Raw genomic sequence first — 24,312 nt, forward strand, 5'->3', positions numbered from 1 at the left:
CCTATGATGCTGCTTGGCCTGCTGTGTTCATCCAGCCCTGCACCTTGCACAATATTGTGCTGGCTTGAAGTTGGTGCACGCTCATGCCCTCCCACCCTATGGCTAACAAGATCTTGCCTTAACAGCATTTTGGACGAAAATCTGCTCAAGTGAACGGAGCTATAACATTTGATGGGTTACAGTGGCAGATCGAACAACCAATACATGCTCCACATATTTTTCTCTTAAACTGCATGTTCCCCTTTGGAGACTTGAAGATACTGCCTTCAGCTTTCAAAAGAGCAACATAGCATGGGTTGCTTAAAGGCAAAATAATGCAGAGGCTAGGAATCTAAAATAAAAACAGAAAGCGCTGGAGAAACTTGTCTGGCAGCATCTATGAAGAGCAACGAGTTAATGCTTTGAGTCTAGTGTGACTCTTCTTCAGATCTCTATTTATCTCTCCACAGATACAGCAAGACTTACTGAGCTTCTCCAGCATTTTCTGTTTCTATTTTGGTATAAGTCACTTTCAGAATTTTCCTTTTGTACAATGATGTGCCTGAAATGACTCTGGCTGAGGTATATATGTTGAAAGTGGCAGGACAGATTGAGAGCTTGGTAATTAAAGCGCACAGTGTCCTAGGATCCATCAATGGGGACATCAAGTAGTAAAGCAAAGCAATTATGCAAAAAATGCCTTTTGTTCCCTCCCCTCTTTACGAAGGATGTGAAGACAGTAGAGAGAATGGAAAAAATTCACAAGAATGTCTCCAGGGATGAAGAACTTCAGCTTTTTAGGTAGATCAGAGAATTTGGGATTGTTTTCCTTAGAGAAGGAGGTGGACTGTAGATTTGATAGAGATGTACAAAATCAGAAGTTGTCTGGTCAGAGCAGGTAAGGAGAAACTGTTTCCATGGGTGAAAGGATCAAGAACCAGGGAGCATCAATTTATGGTAATTGGCAAAAGAAACAATGGTGAGCGGAGGAAAAACGTTTTCACTTAGTGAGTAATTAAGTTCTGGAATGCATTGCCTATCAGTGTGATAGAAGCAGGTTCATCTGAAGAATTCAGGTGGAAATTGAATTCTGATTTGAAAGGATAAAACTTGCATGGTCACCCGGAAAAAGAGAGGGGAATGGCACTAAGTCAATTGCTCCTTCACAGAACAATCTATTCTGTGCCCCATGCCAGTCTGTACCTGTGATTGCAAACTCACCATATTAGTCAACACAAAACTACCTGAGACCTCTTTGCCATGCATTACATTAGTACGCCAACACACTGTGACCTGATTCTCTGTTATTGTTTCTTTATCCAAGTAAAAGTGGTTCTCCAATAACCAGAGCTGTCAGTGCTGTGGAATCTGCCTATTAATGTTGCAGAGAGCATTCCACAGCTGTACCAGCATCAGCCAAACATAACTGTACACGGATGTGCTTGCAAATAAACAATGTTAGTGTCTGGACCAGCTCTGGAGACTCTATGTAAATCTTGAGAAAATGGAGACCAGAAATAAGACACACGTTGTTGTCTTGAGAGGTGTCAGGGAAACCACCTGTTCAGGTGGAATGAAAGCTGCCTTAGAGCTCTACAGTTAAAATCCTCAATTTAGTGTTTCAGGAGCAGTTTGTTCACTGTCTTGATGACAGTGATGCAACTTTTCACCATAGCAACCACAGGATCCATAGCAACCCTCTCCCACCCACGGAAATCACAGCAGAAATCTAGAATGCCTGATCTAGCTGTACTTGTTAGTTTGCTTTGTTTTTCTTTCAGTAGTTTCATTATTTTATTTATTTCCTTTTCCAGCCAAACTGGCTAATGGACAAGTAGCACAGGCTAATTAAAAAAAAGTCTTCAAAGACCTTTCACCAATCACTGTGCAATCCCAGAAAAGACGTAGCCAACACTGCAGTACTCCTGAGGGTTTAATTCCTTCTGTGATCTATTTTTAGCTCATTGGTTTGCATTAACTTCTTGCCTCGAGTATTTTAATACAGTCTTGAACCCTTTCAAAATAAATGGGCTGACTGTATAGAATATCATAGGCAGGAAGCTAATATCAAGCATTGTAACGACAGAACAGAGTGAATTAAACCCAAAGGAATCTGCACACTCAATAGGTCACAACGTTAGGCATCTCACCGCAATACTTGGTTTCAGTCTTCTTGCACAGTGTAAGTACCACGTCAATTAATTTCAGGGAAGAAAAATCAATTCTGTACCTGAACATACATTGATGTTATAATTATATTAACAGCAGCTATTTATTTGACATTGGTTTATTGATTGCAATGAAAATACCTGTGTGGGAGTATGAAAATACCTGCCCCTTCATTGGGAGTTCGCACACGTCTGCATTAAAATGAAAGCCGAAGGCAGAAGAATGCGTCCCAAATTCTTCCAGTCAATGGGCAACCTGATGCTGAAGTTTTCTTTTCAATAACTGATGCCCTTGGCCTTCTAGCTCTGTGCTTGCCGTGACAACAGTTACACAGCAGTTTACTTTGATGGATAAAAAATAAGTGCAGAATTGGAAAACATCATGTTTGCTCAGAAGTCATTTATTACAGAAAGTAGCTTTGTTCTATCTTTAAGCAGCCAAAACAATTTTTATGAATGCTTGATAATAGTTTTTATTATGTTTCCATTAATGAGATACAATGGTTAGCATTGTCCTATTCCACATTAATAATGCTCCGCTAATGCATTATAAGGGCTCTTCCTCTGACGTGAAGCCTCCGTGATCTTAGCCCTCCATCTTTTGGTTAGCTCTAAGTCAAAGTTTTCACTATCAGCAATTCTGGCACAGATCTGATCTGATGAGCAATTCACCTTTCTTAGCTCCACCACCAACATCTGTTCATTGCATTTGGGAGTTCTTTTCCAAAACTCTCATCCTGCCAATGCCCTTTTCCCAACTTAAAATGATTCCTCAATCTAATTAGATATTTGGCCACTTCCCCAGCTCTGCTCTGAGCTCCTGGCTATAACATAGGAACATAAGGAGGCCACCCAGCCCCTTGAGCCTGTTCCACCAGTCAGGAACAAAAACAGGGATTGCTGGAAAAGCTCCGCAGGTCTGGCAGCATCTGTGGAGAGAAATCAGAGTTAACGTTTTGGGTCAAGTGACCTTTCTTCAGAATCATTCAGGTAGGTCACTGCTAATGTATATAAGGACACCATCAACCCAACTTGATTCCATTATCGTCTTGTCCAGCAAAAATCCATTGGTCACAGTTTTTGTAATGTTTAATTGGTCCCTTTTGCCCCACATCCTGACCCCACTGCCTCAGCTGAAAATAGTTCAAGCCTTTCAGGTTTGAAATAGTGTGTCATTTTTCATCATGAAAATTCATTTCTGGCTAGTTTCTGATAAGGAATTTTAGTCATAATAAGGAATTAAATGCTTATTGCCAATTAGGACTGTTAGTCAGGCTCACAGCATGCTGTACTTGTGTATGCTGGAAGGTACATTTTTAATACAGAGGGCCCTGTTTCTTTGCAGAGAGAAAGAGCATGTTCAGTTATTCAGGTAGCAAAATAGATGACAGATGTTCTCTGGTTAATTTCTCAGGCCAATACCTTGACTAATCAGAGCCAACTTCTCTTGTTTAAAGTGTTTTTTAAAAAAAAAAAAAACACATGGCAGTTAACTGTCAGTCATTTTTACCTGGTGCATTCTCCATGGCAACACCTCTACTAATTAGGCTTCAGTTGCCAACCAATCAGCACTTTTTCCTTGCAAACTGGATATATTTATTGTTTTCTCTTTGATATTTCTTGTATATTGTCCTGATGAGTATAAGATTTTAAAAAAATGACGTAGTGTGTCTTTTTCAGCAATAATTTCTATACTACCAAATGAATACATACTTGTATATATTCAGACCAGAGGACACCTCCATTCGCTTTTCCTATGGGTGTACCTTTGAGGCTACCCCAGTGAATGCAGACTGTCACTGGTTATATTTCTAATATTAAATGACATTTTCCTTATTTATTTTCCCAGGTGCATACCCGAGGCTGTCACTGAGCTTCAGGTTAAAGAGAAACATTGGCTATTTCATTCTTCAAACATACATGCCATCCATACTGATTACAATTCTTTCCTGGGTGTCATTTTGGATCAATTATGATGCTTCAGCTGCAAGGGTTGCTTTGGGTAAGTGCTATCCGAAGAAGGAAAAAAAAATGCACTTTATTTCAATAACTGCCGTAGGCAGGCAGAATGAAATATATTTGATGACATTTTAGCACGTGATTCATGGCATGATAAACAATTGAATGCTGTGAATAGCTCTATCATGATCCTTTTAAACTGGTAACATTTAAATGTGGAATGATTGCTATGTAGGAGTTGCACCAACTCCTTTTTATATTGATAACTTACAGTATATTTGTCATGTAATTACTAGTTCCATCACGTTTTACTTGGTGCTCTGAAGGTTCTCAAAAGAGTGGAGCTTAACATTTTTATTCACTCATGAGATGTGAGTGTCCCTGGCGAGGCATTTATTGCCCATTGATCTGCAGAAACTGGTGATGAACTACCTTCTTGAACCATTGCAGCCCTTAGTGTGTAGAGACGTTCATAATGCTGTTACGCAGGGAGTTCCGGGATTTCAGACCAACAGCAGTGAAGGAATGGCAATATTGTTCCAAGTCAAGATGTCGTTTAGCTTGGAAGAGAGCTTGCGGATGGTGGTGCTCACATGCATCCGCTGCCCTAGGTCTGGGAGGTCAAGATCATAAGTTTGGAAGGAGCTGTTGAAAGCTGTTGAAAGTGCATCCTGTAGATGGTGCATTGGCTGCTACTGTGCATCACTGATAAAAGGAGTGAATGTTGAAAGTAGTGGATGCAGTGTCAAGCAAATGGGCTGCTTTGGCCTGGATGGTGTCAAGCTTCTTCAGCATTGTTGGAGCAACAGTCATTAAGAAAGTAGGGTGCATCCCATCACACTCCTGACCTCTGCTTTGTAGGTGGTAGCTAGGGTTTGGGGAGTCAAGAGGTGAGTTACTTGTTGCAAAATTCCCTGCCTCGAATCAGTCCTTATAACTACTTTATGTTTTTGACAGGTCTAGTTCAATTTCTGTTCAATGGTAACCCCCATTAGTGAAGGAACATCAAGGGGTGGTGGTTAAGTTCTCACTTGTTGGGGATTTGTCATAGCTTGGCACGTGTGTGACATGAATGTTACTTAATCACCTCTGAGCCACTCTTGGTGGTGGACATTGAATGTCCCTGCCTATAGTATGTTATGTGCCTTTTTCATCCACAGTGCTTCATCCAAATGTTGTGAAACTTGGAGGAGCACTGACTCATCAACCAAAATGGTTCAGTTGGCCATAATACAGCTGTCTGTATCTGTTACCAGATATCATGAAGTCAGAGATCAATGTTGAGGACTCCCAGGGCAGCTTCTTCCTGAATGTATGGCATTTTGCCACCACCTCTGGTAATTTCATTCTGCTGGTGGGTCAGGACATACCAGGGGTAGTGGTGGTGGTGTTTGGCACATTGGCTGTAATTTAAAATTCTGTGGGTATGCTTGGTGTTGCTTGACTTGCCTGTGAAACAGCCCTCCAAAATTGACAAATACCCCCAGATGTTGGTACAGTAGACTTTGCAGTTTTGACAGGGCTATATTTGTCTCCTGTGCAGAAGGACCATTGGGGAAGGTTATAAAGAGTGTATTTCAACACTTCCAAATCAATAACCATAAATTCTGTTGTCAGGTCAATGTTTTGAAATTAGAGGTCAGAATAGACCGCCAAGAAATCTACATATCTGTGGTTGTATTGAAAAAATTGTTTGAGGAAGGTTAATGGACATTTAAATGTGCTATTTCATCTGGAAGGGAGATGATCAGTGGGGGATTGCATGACGAGATAATATTAACAAATTCAAGATATATTGCATGTTTTGTTAAAAGAATAAAATTAATAATTGGGACTTATTATTGTGTTTTTCCATTTTCTACATTGTGTCAAAGAGGATTGTTGCCTTTCAGTAGGAGGGAAGTTGTTAAATTTGAGAGGGTGCAGAAAAGATTAATAAGGACGTTGCCAGGACTGAAGGGTTTGAGCTCTAGGGAGAGGCTGAATAGGCTGGGGCTTTTTTCCCTGGAGCAATTGAGACTGAAGGGTAAACTTTGGATGAATCAAGTAATCCACTCCCTACTGAAGACCAGACATGCAGCATTCAAGTCAGGATGACCCAGACTAATACACGAAATCCAGGTATGAGCCCTGCAAAGCCATCAGGGAGGCCAATAGGCAGTACGGGACCAAGTTAGAGGCCCAAACCAACTCTACAGACTCATGCCGCCTATGGCAAGGCCTAAAAAACATTACAGGATACAAAATGGAGCAGAGCAAAATGGCGGACAAAGCCATATCCCTCCCTGATGCGCTCAACGCTTTCTATGCTCGGTTTGAGCAGAATGCCCCTGGCGTGGCAACACCTGCCCTGACAGCCCTGGACACATCTGTTCCTTCGGTCACCGCTGCTGACGTCAGATCAATCTTCCTTGGAGTTAACCCAAGGAAAGCGACAGGCTTGGACGGTGTCACTTAGATCCTGTGCGGACCAACTGACAAAGGTATTCACCAACATCTTTAACCTCTCCCTCCTACAAGCCAAAGTCCCCACCTGCTTCAAGAAGATCACCATCATCACTGTAACTAAGAAAGCACACACAGTGTGCCTTAATGACTACCGCCCAATGACTATGACCTCAATAATCATGAAGTGCTTCAAAAGGCTGGTCATGGCCCACATCAACTCTAGTCTCCCAGTCTGCTTCCATTCCCTACATTTTGCCAACTGACATAACAGGTCCACAGAGGATGCCATATCCCTAGCCCTGCACTCATCCCTGGAGCATCTGGATGACAAAGACACCGACATCAGACTCCTGTTCATTGACTACAGCTCTGCCTTCAACACCATTATCCCCTCCAGACTGATCTCAAAACTCCACGACCTTGGTCTTGGCTCCACCCTCTGCAATGGATCCTCAGCTTTCTGACCCACAGGCCGCAATCAGTGAGGATAGGTAACTGCACCTCCTCCACAATAACGCTCATCACTTGAGCCCCCCCAAGGATGCATCCTCAGCCCCCTACTGTGCTCCCTGTAAACCTACGACTGTGTTGCCAAATTCCGAATGACTGCCATTTACAAGTTTGCTGTTGACAACACCATAGTAGGAAGGATTTCTAACAACTACGAGTCAAATACAGAAGGGAGATAGAGGGCTTGATGATGTGGTGCAATGAGAACAACTTCTCTCTCAACATTGACAAAACTAAAGAGCTAATCATCAACTTCAGAAAGAAAGAAAGAGAACATACCCCCATTTACTTCAATGGAACTGAGTTTGAGAGGGTAGAGAGCGTAAAGTTCCTTGGAGTAACGATAACCGACAACCTATCCTGGACTTCCCACACGGATGAGCGTGGTCAAGAAGGCACAATAACACCTCTTCTTCCTCAGATATTTCAGGAAATTTGGCATGTCCAAAAGGACCCTGACCAACTTCTACAGATGCACAATTGGTAGCATACTGTCCGGGTGCACAATGGCCTGGTATAACAACTGCACTGCCCAGGACCATAAGAGACTACAGAAGGTGGTATGTGTAGCCCAGACCATCACGGAAACCAACCTTCCATCCATGGACTCCATTTACACAGCTGACTGCTGTAGAAAGGCTGCCAACATTATCAAAGACCCATCGCACCCTGGTAATGATCTCCTACAACCTCTTCTGTCAGGCAGAAGATACAGAAGCCTGAACACACACACCAGCAGGTTCAAGAACAGCTTCTTCCCTGCCATTACTAGATTGATGAATGGACTCTGTAGCTTCAAATAATGCTGATCTCACTAATGTTAATCTCGCCTCGTACATGCCCTGTGCATTGTAACCTCTGTCTATGTCTTTTTGATCTGTACATCCTTACTTACTGGAATCCTTCTGTACGCTTATAAACAAAGCTTTTCATTTTGGTACGTGTAACAATCAATGGAGGTTTATAAAATCATGAGAGACATGGATAGGGTAAATAGACAAGGTCTTTTTCCTGAGGTGGTGGTGTCCAAAACAAGAGGGCATAGGTTTAAGGTGAGAGGGGAAAGATTTAAAAAGGACCTGAGGGGTAACCTTTTCATGCAGCAGGTGGTGCATGTATGGATCGAGCTGCCAGAGGAAGTGATGGAGGTGGGTACAATTACAACATTTAAAAGGCACCTGAATTGGTATATGAATTGGAAGGGTTTTGAGGGATGAGGGCCAAATACTGGCAAATGGGACTAGATCAGATTGGAGTGTCTGGTCAGCACAGATGAGTTGGACAGAAGGTCTGTTTCTGTGCTGCATGACTCTATGACTCTAACTGAATGCCTTATACATTAAACTATAATATTGCTCAAAAAGGCAGCAATTGTCAAGTTCTATACTACAAAATGACTACATAAAACTTGATGAAACCCTGCTTCCACTACTCCACCAGATCTGACGTTGAGCCAGGAGGTGCACTGCTGTCCTTCCCCGCTCTATATTGAGAATATTATATTTTTAAGAGCCTGTTTTTTGGTGGCAGCCTATAGTTGTCCCGTTAAAGAGAATGTTCAGTACCATTCATGACTTTTCCGATGTATCCAGATAATGACCACCTCCAACAAGAATGCATGTATATGCTCCCCAACTCCCCTGACATTCAATAGCAATACTGTCGCTGAATTTTCACTACCAATTTCCTGGACATGGCCATTGACCAGAAACTGAACTGGACTAGCATACAGATATAGTGGGCGCTTGAGCAGGTCAATCATTTGGAATTCTGTAGCAAGTAAGAATATAAGAGCATAAGAACTAGGAGCAGGAGTAGGCCATCCGGCCCCTCAAGCCTGCCCCGCCATTCAATAAGATCATGGCTGATCTTTTTGAGACTCAGCTCCACTTACCCGCCCGCACACCATAACCCTTAATTCCTTTACTGTTCAAAAATTTATCCAGCCTTGCCTTAAAAACATTCAGCGAGGTAGGTTCAACCGCTTCACTGGGCAGGGAATTCCACAGATTCACAACCCTTTGGGTGAAGAAGTTCCTCCTGACCTCAGTCCTACATCTGCTTCCCTTTATTTTGAGGCAATGCCCCCTAGTCCTAGTTTCACCTGCTAGTGGAAACAACCTCCCTACCCCTACCTTATCTATTCCCTTCATAATCTTATATGCTTCTATAAGATCTCCCCTCATCCTTCTGAATTCCAATGAGTATAATCCCAGCCTACTCAGTCTCTCCTCATAATCCAACCCTCTCAACTCTGGAATCAACCGAGTGAATCTCCTCTGCACCCCCTCCAGTGCTAGTATATCTCTTCTCAAGTAAAGAGACCAAAACTGCACACAGTACTCCAGGTGTGGCCTCACCAGGACCCTATACAGCTGCAGCATAGCCTCCCTGTTTTTAAACTCCATCCCTCTAGCAATGGCAGACAAAATTCCATTTGCCTTTTTAATTACCTGCTGCACCTGCAATCCTACTTTTAGTGATTCATGCACAAGGACACCCAAGTCCCTCTGCACAGCAGCGTGCTGCAATTTTTTACCATTTAAAACATAGTCCATTTTGCTGTTACTCCTACCAAAATGGATGACCTCACACTTATCAACACTGTACTCCATCTGCCAGACCTTTGCCCACTCACTTAGACTATCTATATCCCTCTGCAGACTTTCAGTGTCTTCTGCACACTTTGCTCTATCACTCATCTTAGTGTCATCTGCAAAGTTTGACACACCACACTTAGTCCCCAACTCCAAATCATCTATGTAAATTGTAAACAATTTAGGTCCCAGCACTGATCCCTGAGGCACACCACTAGCCACTGACCGCCAACCAGAAAAACAGCCAATTACCCCTACTCTTTGTTTTCTACGAGTCAACCAATCCTCTATCCATGCCAATATATTGCCTGTAATACCATGCAACTTTATCTTATGTGGCAGCCTTTGGTGTGGCACCTTGTCAAATGCCTTCTGGAAATCCAGATACACCACATCCACCTACCTACTACCTACGTAATCCACCTCCTACCTCCCAGAGTCTTTTCAACATTTACAAGGCACATTTCAAGAGCGTAATGGAATGCTTTCCATTTATATGGATGAGTGCAGCTGCAACAGGAATGAAGAAGCTCCATACCATCCAGGACAAAGCAGCATTTATGATTTTAGATATTCACTCTCTCTGCCTCCAACATACAATGGCAGCAGTGTGTACCACCTGCAAGGCGCATGCAGGAATTTGCCAACTCTTTTGCTATCACCTTTTAAAACTAGCAATCAGTGAGGTATGAGTTTTGTGGAGTGTGGTTAAAATGTGATCTGGACTTAGTTCAAAAACAGTTATCTTCCAGTGCATAACCTTGGTAGCAGAGGATGGTTGAGTAAAAATGTAAAGTTTTGGAATTATGATTACCAACTTGTGTTTTCTGAAAATGAGTCCCATGACCAGTGGAAGAATGAAGTTACCATGTGGACCTGAGTTACTTCTTTATCAAAGAGGAAGCAAGCTATGACCCTGGATCTTGACCCTCTCAGAAGTGGGACCTAATGATTTAAGCATGGTTCAAGGTTTGGACAAATTATTAATCCTCACAGATCAAATTTATCCAAAAGGTGATCTGTGGTCTGCATATGAGGCACAGTCAGACTTTGACGGATTTATAAAGACTGAAGATAGTAGCATGGAAGAGTATGTAATGGAATATAGTAAGTTGTATATAAAACTGGGAAATCGCCAAATGAAATTTCTGTAATTTCTGTTGGCATGCAAAGTTATTGGATTGTGTCAAAGTATCAAGTGTGAACAGACTTTTTTTTATGGGAGTCAAATTTGTGGATAAACATACAGTGCTAGAACAAGTATCAGGAGCATGAAACCAAATTCCCAAAAAGAGCATTCCCTTCCAACAGTAGTCATTGCACAAAGGAGGCAATCAGAAAATGGAGGACACAATGATAATAAATTGGTCAGACCAGCTAGATACAGAGCACAAGCAGCAGAATGAAAGAGTTGTAACTAATAGACATGAGGACGGGAATGCTATTGACAATTGAGAGGAGAATTTAACATTGGCAAGAAGCAAATGAATCCCAGAAATGCTCAATGTAGGCCATCAATGTTTCAGGTATGAGTCAAAATACTATAACGCCTATGGGCTGTGTTAAATGATACAGTAAAGTGTCTGAAACTAAACTTCAAATGAAAGTTTCAGAATAAAAACATGGAGCTAATGGTCAAAGAGAGGGAATTGTATTGAATACTAAAAGTTTCAGCCCAAGGATGAATGTGTTGCTGGCAGAGACTTTCAAGTGTGCAGCATTGGGCAGTGGATGTCTGTGTATTGTATGTGGAATAGTCTCGCTGAACTGCTAACTAGATTCTAAGTACAAAGGATCAGGACAAAGTGAAACAATTTGCAAGTTTCACCAGTTTCAGATTTGGGGATAACCACACATTAAATCTTTGAATTCAGTGGTTATTCCTTATAAAATGGCTGGAATCAACATTTTATGAGCATGTGTGTAGTGTCCAGTGAAATACCCTTTTGTTATTAAGTAGTTCATCAATGTAAAGCGATTAAAGTGGATATGGACAATGACAAAGCTATTTGGAAAATGTGTATGTTGCATGTTCTTAGAATTGGACCACTATTGTCTACCTTTATTAGACCGTAACCTCTCCACTAAAAAAAAAATTAAAGCCCTGTTATTGATATCAGAGAGTGGAAAGTTAGAAGACAGAATGTCTATTGTGTTAAAGTTGTATAGGCAATTTGCTCATGCAACTCTAAAAAGTCAAAAAATTGAGTAAAGGGTACAGGAATAAGAGATGAGGAGTACAATAAGTTCATAGAAGAGATGTGATAGATGTGAGATTTGTAAAATGATATCAAAGAACACTGTTACAGCCTACAGTAATTCTGCCCTTAGCAAGAGACTTCAGCGAGGTAGTGGCCATTGATATAAGTGGATGTGATAAATGAAAAATCATTTTAGTTTTATATTTTGTAGATTCGGCAACCATATTTTGCCAGTCAACAATAATACATAATAGAAACAAGAAAATAATTGTGGATTAGGTAATGGAAAAATGTACTGGACCACTAACACAATTTTTCACTGTTAATGGGTGGTGGGTTGGGAGCTTGCTAATGATGAATTTAGAGATATGCTTGCAAATATGAACATAATTGTTATGAAAACATCATCAGAAAGCCCTTTTAGCAATGGGGTATGTGAGAGGAACCATGCAGTAATAGAAAAAATTGTTCATAAAATTTTGGCAGATCAGTCAAATTGTAAATTATTGTTTGCACTAGTACATGGTAAAATGGTGGGAAAATATAGTTTACATCAGTTTTTGGTAGGAATCCAAAAGTTGCATTAGTAAAATGTGATCAGCCCCCGGCTTGGAAAGGGATGACAATTAATTTTACTTTGGTAGAGCATTTGAATGCACAGCATTCATTTAACGCTGATATCTAGCGAGATATAAGGTGAGGCCATCAGAACCCAGTTTGAATCAGGGTGGTAGGTTTGATATAAAAGCAAGGGACTTAAAGAATAGAGGGACCAGAGGAAGGCTATTGTTAAAGATCGGAAAAGAATAATCGTGCAACATGGGAGATAAACTTTTTGAATATACTCTTTAAGATTGCTTGGTACAGATTACGAATTTGCAGATTCTGAAGTTATGGTTATACAAAATAACAAGGAAGCAGGGCACTCTCAGACCCAAATGTTGCCACAGCTGAGAGGATCAAACCAACCACAATTGGCAATTTGTCTGATGATGTACAGATCAATTCTGATGGTCAATATGAGGCCGTTGGTCCCAAAGGAAATCTACCAAAGTTACATATTACGAGAAGTGATTAGGCAGTGGAGTGAATATTATCAGTAGAGCAGGGAAGGTCAGTGGAAAATGTAAAAGCTGGACAGATGTACAGGATGAGAAGGTTAGGGGCATACACTGGGGACGTAAAGTACAAAAATGGAAGGTAGAAAAATGCAGTGCAAGGTCAAACAATGAGTCCAGGAGTGAACATGCTCCAAGAAAGATAACATGAACCACTGGATGAAATTCTATTAATAGAGGGGGAGACGTCAAACAGGATCAATCCAGAAAGAACGAGGACAAGATAGAGAACGCATCTTAACCAGGACCAGCAAAGTCGTACAAAGCTGGAGGACTGGAAGATCAGGAAGTCTTAGTAGACATGAACAAGCTCGGAGACGAATTTCAATAAAAGACACTAAAAAGCAAGAATTTAGGATTGGAGATGAGGCAGTAAAGATCAAATGTAATTTTGCATCAACAATCTTATTTGAAAAATGTTAGTCCCATTGCTATGAGTTAAAATAGGCTTCACAAAAAAAATTGCAGCTTCCAGAACTGAATTGGAAGAACTGAGAAGTCTAGCTGGACAGATATCGGATATCCAAACAAAGTCAGGTACCACTTTTAAAGTATTGGAGTTGAGTACAACTCTGAAAAAAATTACAAATTGAAAGATATTATTTGAGTAAAGAAAACATTGAAACAAATAAAGATGGAACATTGTGTTTTGCAATTTCTGTCACAGAGAGATACCAGCAACATGAAACTTGTTTTAAGTTATGCTTCTTGTGCAAATCTTCGTTGTTGATTCTGGGTTGCAGGAGGGTCTACAGTTTGTTCTATGGGAAAGTGAGGCAAATGTTGCCCTTGAATTTGGGAAACCAAAAAGATCAAAAGTAATAAAATATATCTTAGCAGTGGAGATGCTTACGTTTGGTGCAGCAATAGATATGGCATTTTTCTTAATAAAATTATTGGAAGAAACTCTAAAAAAAGATTCAGCAGCAATATCCATTGACTGCTATGTTGATAATAAGTCACTATGGGATGATACACACTCAACAAAATGTGTGAATGAGAAAAGGATTGAGGATCGATATTGCAGTTTTACAACAGGTGCTGGAGAAAGGCAAGGTCACCAAATTGAAATGTGAGGATAGCAATAGTCAGCTATCTCTTTTGTTTTATGAAGAATGCAGCATGTTCTGAGAAAGTGTTGTACATAATGGAAAAAAGGTACTTGGAAATTCAATCTTCAAAAAACATAGGAATGTCATTTTTATATGTTTTCTTTCTTTTTTATTTAAAAGGGAAAGGTGAATCTGTTATCATATCATATAGTCTGAAGTGGTAGCTAAGACCTATTGGAATGTGGGAACATATGATGGATATATTAGTTAGGGATTATTTGAGTGTGAATTGATTGTATAAGTATGGAGAGCTAGTAATCAGTGAGGTTTAAATTTTATGGATTGTGGTTAACTGAAATAATGCTCTCAGCAAGAATACGTGAAAAAAACTCCAGAGTTCAATAGCCCATCACTAAGTCAACCTTTATTTATACATGTATATTACTTTACACTGATCCAGCTTCCTCAGAGTGAACAGAACCTCTGACACTCCTGTTTATATCTATCAGTCTGGGCTCCCTGATTGGGCCAGATTAACAGCCCCAATCATGGAACTCATATTCTATCAGGTCTACCTGGCTGACCTTGTTACGATCTTGGACTTGGACTCTATTTAAATGTAGTTGCCTTCTATTGTATAACAATCCTGACTTGGAACAATATCACAGTTCCTTCGCTGTCACTGAGTTGAAATCCTAGAACTCCTTTCTTAACAGCGCTGTGAGTGTCCCTACACCAGGTGGACTTCAGTGGTTCAAGAAGGTGGTCCACCACCACCTTGTCAATGTCAACTATGGAAGGACAATAAATGCAGGCCTAGCATTACGTGGAAGAATTTTGAAAAAAAATTGACTTCCCTGAAAATAGCCCGGTTAGCACTAAGCCATTCAAATTTACTGAATGTACACTTGAGCAAACATATTTCCATATGCTCAGTGTCTAAAGACTACTTCAGTCACAGTCACCAGCTTGGACTTTTGGCGTCTGTTTTGGCAGCTGCAAGGTAAATGGATAACGTATCATTAAATTTCTAGAACGTAAGCTCTTAATTTAAGCTGACACTCCATTTGCACTAATTGACTGTTGGAGGTGCCATTTTTTTGAATGAGGAATTAATCATGGCCATGCCTAGCCCCTCATGTGGGCATAAAAGATCCTACTGTATTACAACAAAAAAAGACTGGATAAGTTCTTCCAGTGATCAAGCCAGCATTTATCCCTCAATCAACATCGGTCTGTGAAAGGGACAAGTCCTTTTCCTCTGTGTCAGTTTTAAGCAAATTGCCCGTCATCCCACGAGCTGAACTATTGAACTAAACCGTAGCTTGCACTCACAGCTCTGAAGATCTCCCTTGACTGTGAATCATTTCTATCCCCAGGCATTTGCCAATATCACTTGATAACTGGCATTAAAGAGGCTGTTGAGAGCAACCTGGAGTGACACTCCATTGCATTCTCATCACAAACTGTAGTACTCCAACCTATTTTTCTCAAGATCAGATCAGCCAGAGCAGATGATGAGCAATCTCAGACACAAACTCATATTCACCCACTCTTAAACTGGGACTTCGCTGGGTTATGCAATCTGTCAATATAGAATCATAAAAAAAGGTTTAGAACAATACAGCATAGAAGGAGGCTTTTCAGCCCATCGTGTCTGTGATCATGCTTTTCAAGAGCATCAAATTAGTCCCACTTCCTCATGCTTCTCCGTTATCTCTGAAATTGAAGATTAAAGATTACAATTGATTATGTGTCCGCTCCCTCAATCCCCACCTCGGCATCAGACAGTGCTTTCTGCATCCCAACCACTCTTGAAAGAGAAAAAAAAGTCACATCATCTGTGATAGTAAGAACTGCCGATGCTGGAGTCAGAGGTAACACAGTGTGGAACTGGAGGAACACAGCAGGCCAGGCAGCATCAGAGGAACAGGAAAGCTGATGTTTCGGGTCAGGACCCTTCTTCAGAATTTCTTAAAAGAAACTTATCTTCTTTATCTGAAGAAGGGTCCCGTCCCGAAACGTCAGCTTTCCTGCTCCTCTGATGCTGCCTGACCTGCTGTGTTCCACTAGCTCCACAATGTGTTAGCACATCATCTGTGATTATTTTGCTAATCTCCTTAGATCTGTGACCTCTTGTTATCAACTCATCAGTCTTTGGAAACAGCTTCAAAGACTTCCAAAATTTTTACACATCTCTAACAAATCTCCTCAGCCTTCTCTGCTCCAAGGAGAGCTCTCACTTCTATAACTTAACCCCTCATCCGAGAAAGCATTCTAGTAAATCTTTGTCTTCCAAAGCTTTCGCCTTCTCCCTAACGTGCGATGCCCAGAATTGAGCATAAAATTCCAGCTACAGCCATACTACTGTAGTTTATAGATCTATTTTAGCAACTTGTTTTTGGACTCTCTGCCTTTTTATATGTACATATATATATATATTTGCCAACATTTTTTATCCTATCCTACAGCCTCAAAGATTTGTGCCCACACACAACAGATGTCTCTGTTCCTCAATTCCCTTTAAAATTGTACCATATATTTTGTGTTGTTCCTCCTCATTTTTCCAGCTGAAAGTGTATCACTTCAAATCTTTCTGCCTTAAATTTCATCAGTCATCTGTCAATTCACTTCACCAGCCTCCGTATATCTCTTGAAGTCTAGTACTCTCTTCCTTAGTGAAGACAACACTTTTTAAGTCTAAGTTTTGAGTCATAGAGAATCATAGAATCTCTACAGTGTGGAAGCAGGCCAATCAGGCATTTGGGTCTACACAAACCCTCCAAAGAACAACGCACACAGGCCTTTCCCCCTACTCTATCCCTGCCTTTTCCATGGCCATTCCACCCATCCTGGGTGATTTAGCATGGCCAATCCACCTAGCCTGCACATCTTCAGACTGTGGGAGGAAGGCAGAGCGCCCGGAGGAAACCCACGCTGACACATGGGAGAATGTGCAAACTCCACCCAGACAGTCGCCCGAGGGTGGAGTTGAAACCAAGTCCCTGGCACTGTGAGCCAGCAGTGCTAACCACTGTGCCACCGTGCCACTGTCTGCAATGTTTGAAAGGTAGAGGAGTGAGTTCTGCGCAGAACAAGAAAAGGACAATTTAAAAATAGAGGACGCAACATGTTCGACTGCAACATGACACTGAATTTCTGGCACTTGAGGAACTGACCAGCATCACTATATCCAAGAGAATGTCTATATTTATAACACACTGTCATCTTTCTATCGGGTTGGATTTTCACTTGAGCTCTTCAACTTTGCTCTCGCAACTTTAAGGACATTGTGAAATGTAAGCTTTTTATATAGAAAGATCCAGTATATGGACATCAAGAACACTGAAGAGATATTAACAGAATCTGAGAACTTGGTGAGATAGTGTAGGACTAACTGTGACAGGGCTGAACATTGTAGTGACCAGAATCTATCAAGAAAGTGCCTTTTAAAAAAACACATAAAATAAGCAATGAGGTGCAAAGGACCCATATCAGTTATTTAGTTCACCTTTAAGTGAATTATTTTCACTAGTTTTAAAGATATTTAAAATTGCCTTTATACAAGCAAGATTGTGTTACTGCATCATCTCAACGACAAATACCAATTCTTTGAAACACTGACGTATGTTTTTAGTATGGTTGTTAAATATGAAAGGCCATGCATTTCTCTGTTTGAGTTTGAAGTGCAATGAAATTTTATTTCACATATGATTAAACTCTAGAACATGAGTATGAAGTAAACACAATTCCTATTGTTTATTGTTTTGTTTTCTTTATTCATTCATATGGGCACTGCTGGCTAAGCTAGCATTTATTGCCCATCCCTAATTGGCCAGAGAGCAGTTAAGTGTCAGTCACATTGCTGTAGGTCTGGAGTTGCATGTAGACAGGACCAGGTAAGGATGGCAGATTTCCTTCCAAAAGGGACATGAGGGAACCAGATGGGTTTTTTCCCCTAATAATCAAAGCTCATCACTAGACTCTTAATTCCAGGTTTTTAATTGAATCCAAATTCCACCATTGGCCGTAGCAAGATTCGAATCTGATCCCCAGATCATTACTGGGGTCTCTGGATTAATAATGTAGTGATAATATCACCAGGCCAGTGTCTCCCCTGTGAGCTGTCATCAAGCCATCAGATATTTGTTGATGAAAACCCATAGCCAACCCTATTTACTTGACAGATTTATGTCTATAATTAAGTTGGTAACACACAATATGCAAGGGGGTGGGTTTTCTCTATTTTAGCCGCCCACTCCTTTACAGCTGGTCAGATGCAACACTGTTTTCTGATATAAGGGAAAAATTATTATGAGCATTATGAACTTTTAAATATTTAAGGCACTCATAAGTTTCTTTTGATTAACCTGTTTAAAGTCAATGGATTGGTAACACATTCTTAAAAATAACAGATCGAGGAAGCTGATATGATGCATACTGATCTGTAAATTCAAGCACAAATTAAACTTTAGGCAGACAGGAGGGTGCACTCATTAGAAAATGGTCGTGTGCCTACTCTTCGACATCAAAATTGACTGAGATCAATAGATTGGCAAACAATACCCATGCCTGAAATCTACACTTGTAGGAAGTGATGGCCCAGTGGTATTATCACTGGACTGTTAACGCAAAGACCCAGATAATATTCTGGGAACGTGGGTTTGAATGCCACCACCTCAGATAATGGAACTCGAATTGAATAAATATCTGGAAGTAAGATGAATCCATTGTTGATTGTTGGAAATACCCATCTGGTTCACTAATGTCCCTTAGGGAAGGAAACTGTCATTTTTACCTGGTCTGGCCTACATGTGACTCCAGACCCACAGCAATGTGATTGACTCTTAACTGCCCTCTGGGCAATTATGGATGGGCAATAAGTGTTTCCTGGCCAGCGGTGCTCATATCCTGTGAATGAATAAAGGATTTAGATGCTATCCTCATTCCAGAATTTTCATTCCTGAGCCTAAATGTTCATTTGGTAGAATGTCCATCAACGTTTATTTATGTCTTGAATTACCTACAGAAATTTTCAGTACTGAACAATGCAGGATGATTTGAAGCAGTGTTTGTCAAATATTTGCAATGTTTGCCACCTCTGGGCTTCACCAAAAGCCTCCCTTACTGCTGTGTTGTACAATGGTCAGTAAATTATAGACTGAATCATCAAAATCCCCACTTTTGCCTGAGGGTTGGTCAATATTCAAGCAAAAGACTGTGAAAGTAATGGTTTCACTGATTGGGTTGCTTCTTTTTCCAGACATAGTTCAATCCTGGTGGAGAAACTCCAAAGAAAAATGTCTTGGAGAAAAAAACAATTACCTCCATTATAGCTCATTGTGTAAATGCATCACCTTTTTGTGCAGTCTGAACATATTTGATATCCTCTGTCAGCAATGAATTTTCTGACTTTAGATAAAACAATGAAAGAGGCATTATCATTGACTTCTGAGACTCAGAGGTTTGGGGAGTGGTCAAAAAACATCAGAGTTTCTGCCTCAGATTGCTGATGACTAAGGTAATTATGACTAAGAAGTGCAATTATAGACAGAAATCAAATTTATCAATGACATGCTCTTCAAAATTTATGAGCTGTCATTACTCATGTTCAAGCTGGAGTAGTGTATGGTGTCATTGGTTAACCAGTACCCAACCATATCCTCCAATTATGCCAAAGCCTTTGGGATAGAAGGGCAGAAAACGTGGAAGACCTTTTTTTTGTACAATAGTTGAATTACATCTTGTGTCTAAACCTTTACCGAGTTTTGTTAGACCTGTCCAAAAGTGGTTTACGATTAGCAAATTCACACCATAACGCTGATGTCTAGGTTGTTTTATCCCATTTGTAATTTTTTTCTAGGAATCACCACTGTGCTGACCATGACAACCATCAACACCCATCTGAGAGAGACCCTTCCAAAGATCCCCTATGTCAAAGCCATCGACTTGTACTTGATGGGCTGCTTTGTGTTTGTCTTCTTGGCCTTACTCGAATATGCTTTTGTCAACTACATCTTCTTTGGGAGAGGTCCACAGATGCAGAAGAAATTGGCAGAGAAAGCAACTAAAGGCAACAATGGTCGACACAAGTACGAAGGCAACAGGGTAAGAGAAAACAATATTTTCCTGTTGCGTGGGATGTGCTGCAATTATTCTTCCATTTACCTTTCTCATTGAGTGTCACCCTGTACATTTGAAGCCAAAAAGACCAATCTCCCCTTTATTGGTCAGAGTAAATAGGCCTGCAATGAGAAGGATGGTTGGACAAATTGAATACATGGATGACTGATCAGCTGCCACAGCTGAAAGTTGATATCAATTCTCTGTAAAACATGCATGTGCCTGGGGCAAAGGGTTATCTCAGAGAAAAGAAAGAGGTCCAGACTTCCAGAAATACAAGTTGTTGCTGAAATAATCAAGACCTTTATAAAGGAACTGTATAAATATCAAGTTCAGATTTTGTTTTGTGGATAAAGTATGCACAGATAATTCTCATTACCAGTTTGTATGATGAATGTCTTTTAGCCTGCTTGTTTCTTACAGCCTCTACTACGGAATCTCTCTCTTTTCTGAGTGCCCTGGCTTTTGCTGTGTACCAAACTCCTAGTAAAGAAATATTCCCTGACATTTGATCTAAATTTACCCGTTGCAGCCCGATATCCTTGCCCTTGTCATTTGCTGTCTGAAAGCATTGTTCCAGGCCAGCAACACCTCCACTATTGGATATCAGATATACTACAATAGCATTTCTGAATGTCTCTGTCTCTGTTCAAGGCTGAAGTGCCCTAACTCATCAGGAAATTCCTTAAACTCTCTTCCGTCCGACAGTTACTCTGTTTGTGTGCCTGGTGCTTCTTTTATGTGAGAGTGAGCGGAACTCTGTGGACCACTCACTGCAGGGATGTATAAACCTTGTAGCATGACATCAGCAGTTTTGAAATCCTCTGGTTTATCAATGGAGCCTATCGACCTGGTAAATTTATGTAATGTTGCCTGACATTGTTTGGACTCAAAATAAGGGGGAGCAGAATTAGAACTGAGCTAAGGAGGAACTTCTTCATCCAAAGGTTGCGAATATGTGGAATTCCCTGCCCAGTGAAACAGTTGAGGCTTCCTCGTTAAATGCTTTTAAAGCAAAGATAGATAGATTTTTGAACAGTAAACAAATTAACAGTTATGGTGAGAAGGAGGATAAGTGGAGCTGAGTCCATGAAAAGATCAGCCATGATCTTGTTGAATGGCGGAGCATGCTTGAGAGGCCAGATGGCCTACTCCTGCTCCTATATCTTATGTTATGTTCTTATGTAGAAGCTGATCTGGAGACGAAGTGCAAGAATCCATCCTGCAATAGATTGAGCATACTCTGGGGAAGAGGCAATGCCTTCTGGGTCATAACTATAGCATGCTGTGCCAAATTTCAGATTGGCAAGGTAACAAGGTGGTAATTTAATACAAATACAAAAGGTGTATAGTGGAATTAAGCTGAGCAAGCAATGGGAGGCACCAAGTTCTAATGATCAAACTGGTTTAAAAAGGATTAAACTCTGTCAGTGCTGTCAAATGTATGAATGGTTGATTAATGCCCATTCAGTCCACTCTTGACCATCAATAAAGTCCTTCAGTGTAGTCCATCTTCATCTGTTTCATCAATGATCTCCCCTCCATCACAAGACCATTATGGGGCTGTTTGCTGATAACTGCACAATGTTCAGCACCATTCATGACTCCTCAGATACTGAAATAGTCAATTTGGGCTGATAAGCAAATGACATTCATACCATACAAGTAGCAGGCAATGACTATTTCCAACAAGGGAGAATCTAATCATCTTCTCCTGATATACAATGGCATTACCATCACTGAATCGCAACTATCAACATCCTGGTGGTTACCATTGACTAGAAACTGAGCTGAACCAGCTACATCAATGCTGTGGCTATAAGAGTGGGTCAGCAGTAAGAATTTTCATGGTGAGTAACTTACCTCCTGTCCTCCCAGCACCTCTCCCCAATCGACAAGTGATAAATGTTCTTGACCTGCCTGGATAAATGCAGCTCTCACAACAGTCAAAGCTTAATACCATGCTGCGCAAAGCAAGCCACTCGATTGGCACATCATCAACCACCTTCAACATGCAGTCCGTCCACCACAATGCACAATTGTCTACCATTGACATGATATGCTATAAAAATTCACTAAAACTCCTTCAGAAGCATGTTCCAAGCACATAACCTGTCCCATCTGGAAGGACAAGGGCAGCAAATGCTTGGTAATACCACAGCCAATAAATTTCTCTCCAAACCAGACACAACCCTGACTTGGAACTATATAGCTGTTTCCTTTATTTTCAGTCGCTAAAGATCATGAATTCCCTTCTGAGCACAATTACTTGTGCATCTACCTCCTCCCAATAGAATTAACTGTTCAAGAAGACAGCTCACCACAACTACCTTCTCCAGGGCAATTAGGGATGAATAATAAAAGCTCACCTAACCAGCCACAACCACAGCACATGAATCAATAAAAACAAGGCTCTGTATGCACTCCATGCCAAGGTATGCCACTTCCATGCCTATTCACTCACTGTAACATCTTGTGATGTCAAGGTCCCCAAGCCTATGGGTATAGTTCTAGAAAATGGGTTTAGAATAGTTCGGTGGTGGTTTTTGACCAGCATGGATGCAATGGGACAATAGGCCTTTTTCTGTGTTGTGGATCTCTGTTACTCTCTGATCTTTACAGAAGCAGTGAATCCTACAGGTGCAGTTGAATATGTGAGAAATGCCTATAAAGAGGTGATTCATTCTTCATTTTTAGCAGTGCTTAAAAAAAATTGTTTCAATATAGGGAAATAAAAGTGTCATTCATCCAGGCCCTTCAAAGTTTCAATATTTGAAACCCACAAGCACTTGAAACTGTTTAACTTTCCAGATATGCAAAGACTTGTGAAATTGATTTGACAGTCAGAGCTATGACTGAAGCTATAGACCAGTTGCTTAATGAAGAGGGGTCTGATATGATTGACACTCATATTTTTACCTAACAAAACTTTAAAGCTGTGAACAAATCACTTTTTCTTTGATGTGTTTCTTATTTCTACATTGCAATGGTGTACAATGTCACAGCAGCCCAGAACTTACCACGCGTGAACAAACAGGCCACACACAAGAAACAGTTCCTTTTAAGATGTGTAGATGTAGACCCAATCTTGAAAGGACCATGGGTCGCTGGCAGCAGTGGAAAACTCAATGACATATTGTCTGTCATTTGTTTCAACTTAGATTAGTTTTGTGACATTGATTCCAGACCAAACAGGCCTGTAACTTTAAGTCAGACACATCTTGTCTGTTTTGTGACTTGTGATGTTCCAATCTAATGGTACCCACCTTATCTTCAGTCTCTCTCCCATATAATAGAGTCAGTGTAGCGTCTTCAGTCAGGTAGCTATAACTATGTAATATAGAATAATATCTGTAAGCAACGAACCCAGACTATGTGTCGGTCTGTAATATTGTAGCCATTTAAATAGTGTTATTAATAAACTTAATGGCATCGGTTCAACAAGAACCCAACTGTCTTTAGTATGTTTCACAGATTAATATGTACAAAGCTACAAAGCTCATCATGGTGGCAGTAAGTAGACAATAAAAGCTAGTTTTTACAACTAATTAGTGATAGTAGTAGCCTCTAAAGGCTGAAAAGTTGATAGCAATGTGGCAGTTGTGAAAAGTTTTTTTCTTAACAGTCATCATTCCTCATCACCTACCCAAATTCAGAGCCGAATTTGCAACTGCATCCAAGACCAAAGTGCTACACCAAAAATTAAAAGCTTCAAGTTTGTGCTTCAAGGGTACTGTACCTCTCCCTCTCTCTAAGAAAAGCAAATGAGAGGGTGCTGCTGAGCTGATTTTTAAAATGGCAGTGAAAAGCTGCCAGAAGTACAAATTCGACCAAAGAAAATGTTCTTAGAACAAAAGTCAGATTAAAAACAGGGAAAAATGTATTCTGCACCTGAAAGGAATTGCCTGTGTGCTGGCATTGGATGCTTTCGCCACGTTCTTTTTCCAAAATTGCACGAAAATAACAGAAAAGGCCTGTGTAATGTCATCACTGCTTCTTTCTTGTGGTCAATGCCACCCATAGGTGGAAACTTGAAACTTTTCAAGCAGCAGCAACTATTAAAACTGCAATAATTAAAAAAAAACAAAGAAGCCAACAAAAAGACACAAAACCACTATCAATACACATTCTTACACTGGCATGTTAGTACATGAAGT

At 40.6% G+C, this 24,312-nt stretch overlaps 1 protein-coding gene across 1 annotated transcript in view; it reads left to right on the forward strand.

Moving 5' to 3' along the window:
* The window catches only part of gabrb3 (gamma-aminobutyric acid type A receptor subunit beta3), a 286,937-nt gene that overhangs the window by 236,221 nt on the left and 26,404 nt on the right, over positions 1-24,312 (forward strand). The window contains exons 7-8 of the mRNA XM_048598034.1: positions 3,997-4,149; positions 19,896-20,140. Of these exons, the coding sequence (XP_048453991.1) occupies positions 3,997-4,149; positions 19,896-20,140 (398 nt within the window). The remainder of the gene's footprint in view (positions 1-3,996; positions 4,150-19,895; positions 20,141-24,312) is intronic.

Source organism: Rhincodon typus, chromosome 6 (genome assembly GCF_021869965.1).
Source record: "Rhincodon typus isolate 14 chromosome 6, sRhiTyp1.1, whole genome shotgun sequence".
In the NCBI taxonomy this organism is placed as follows: Eukaryota; Metazoa; Chordata; class Chondrichthyes; order Orectolobiformes; family Rhincodontidae; genus Rhincodon; species Rhincodon typus.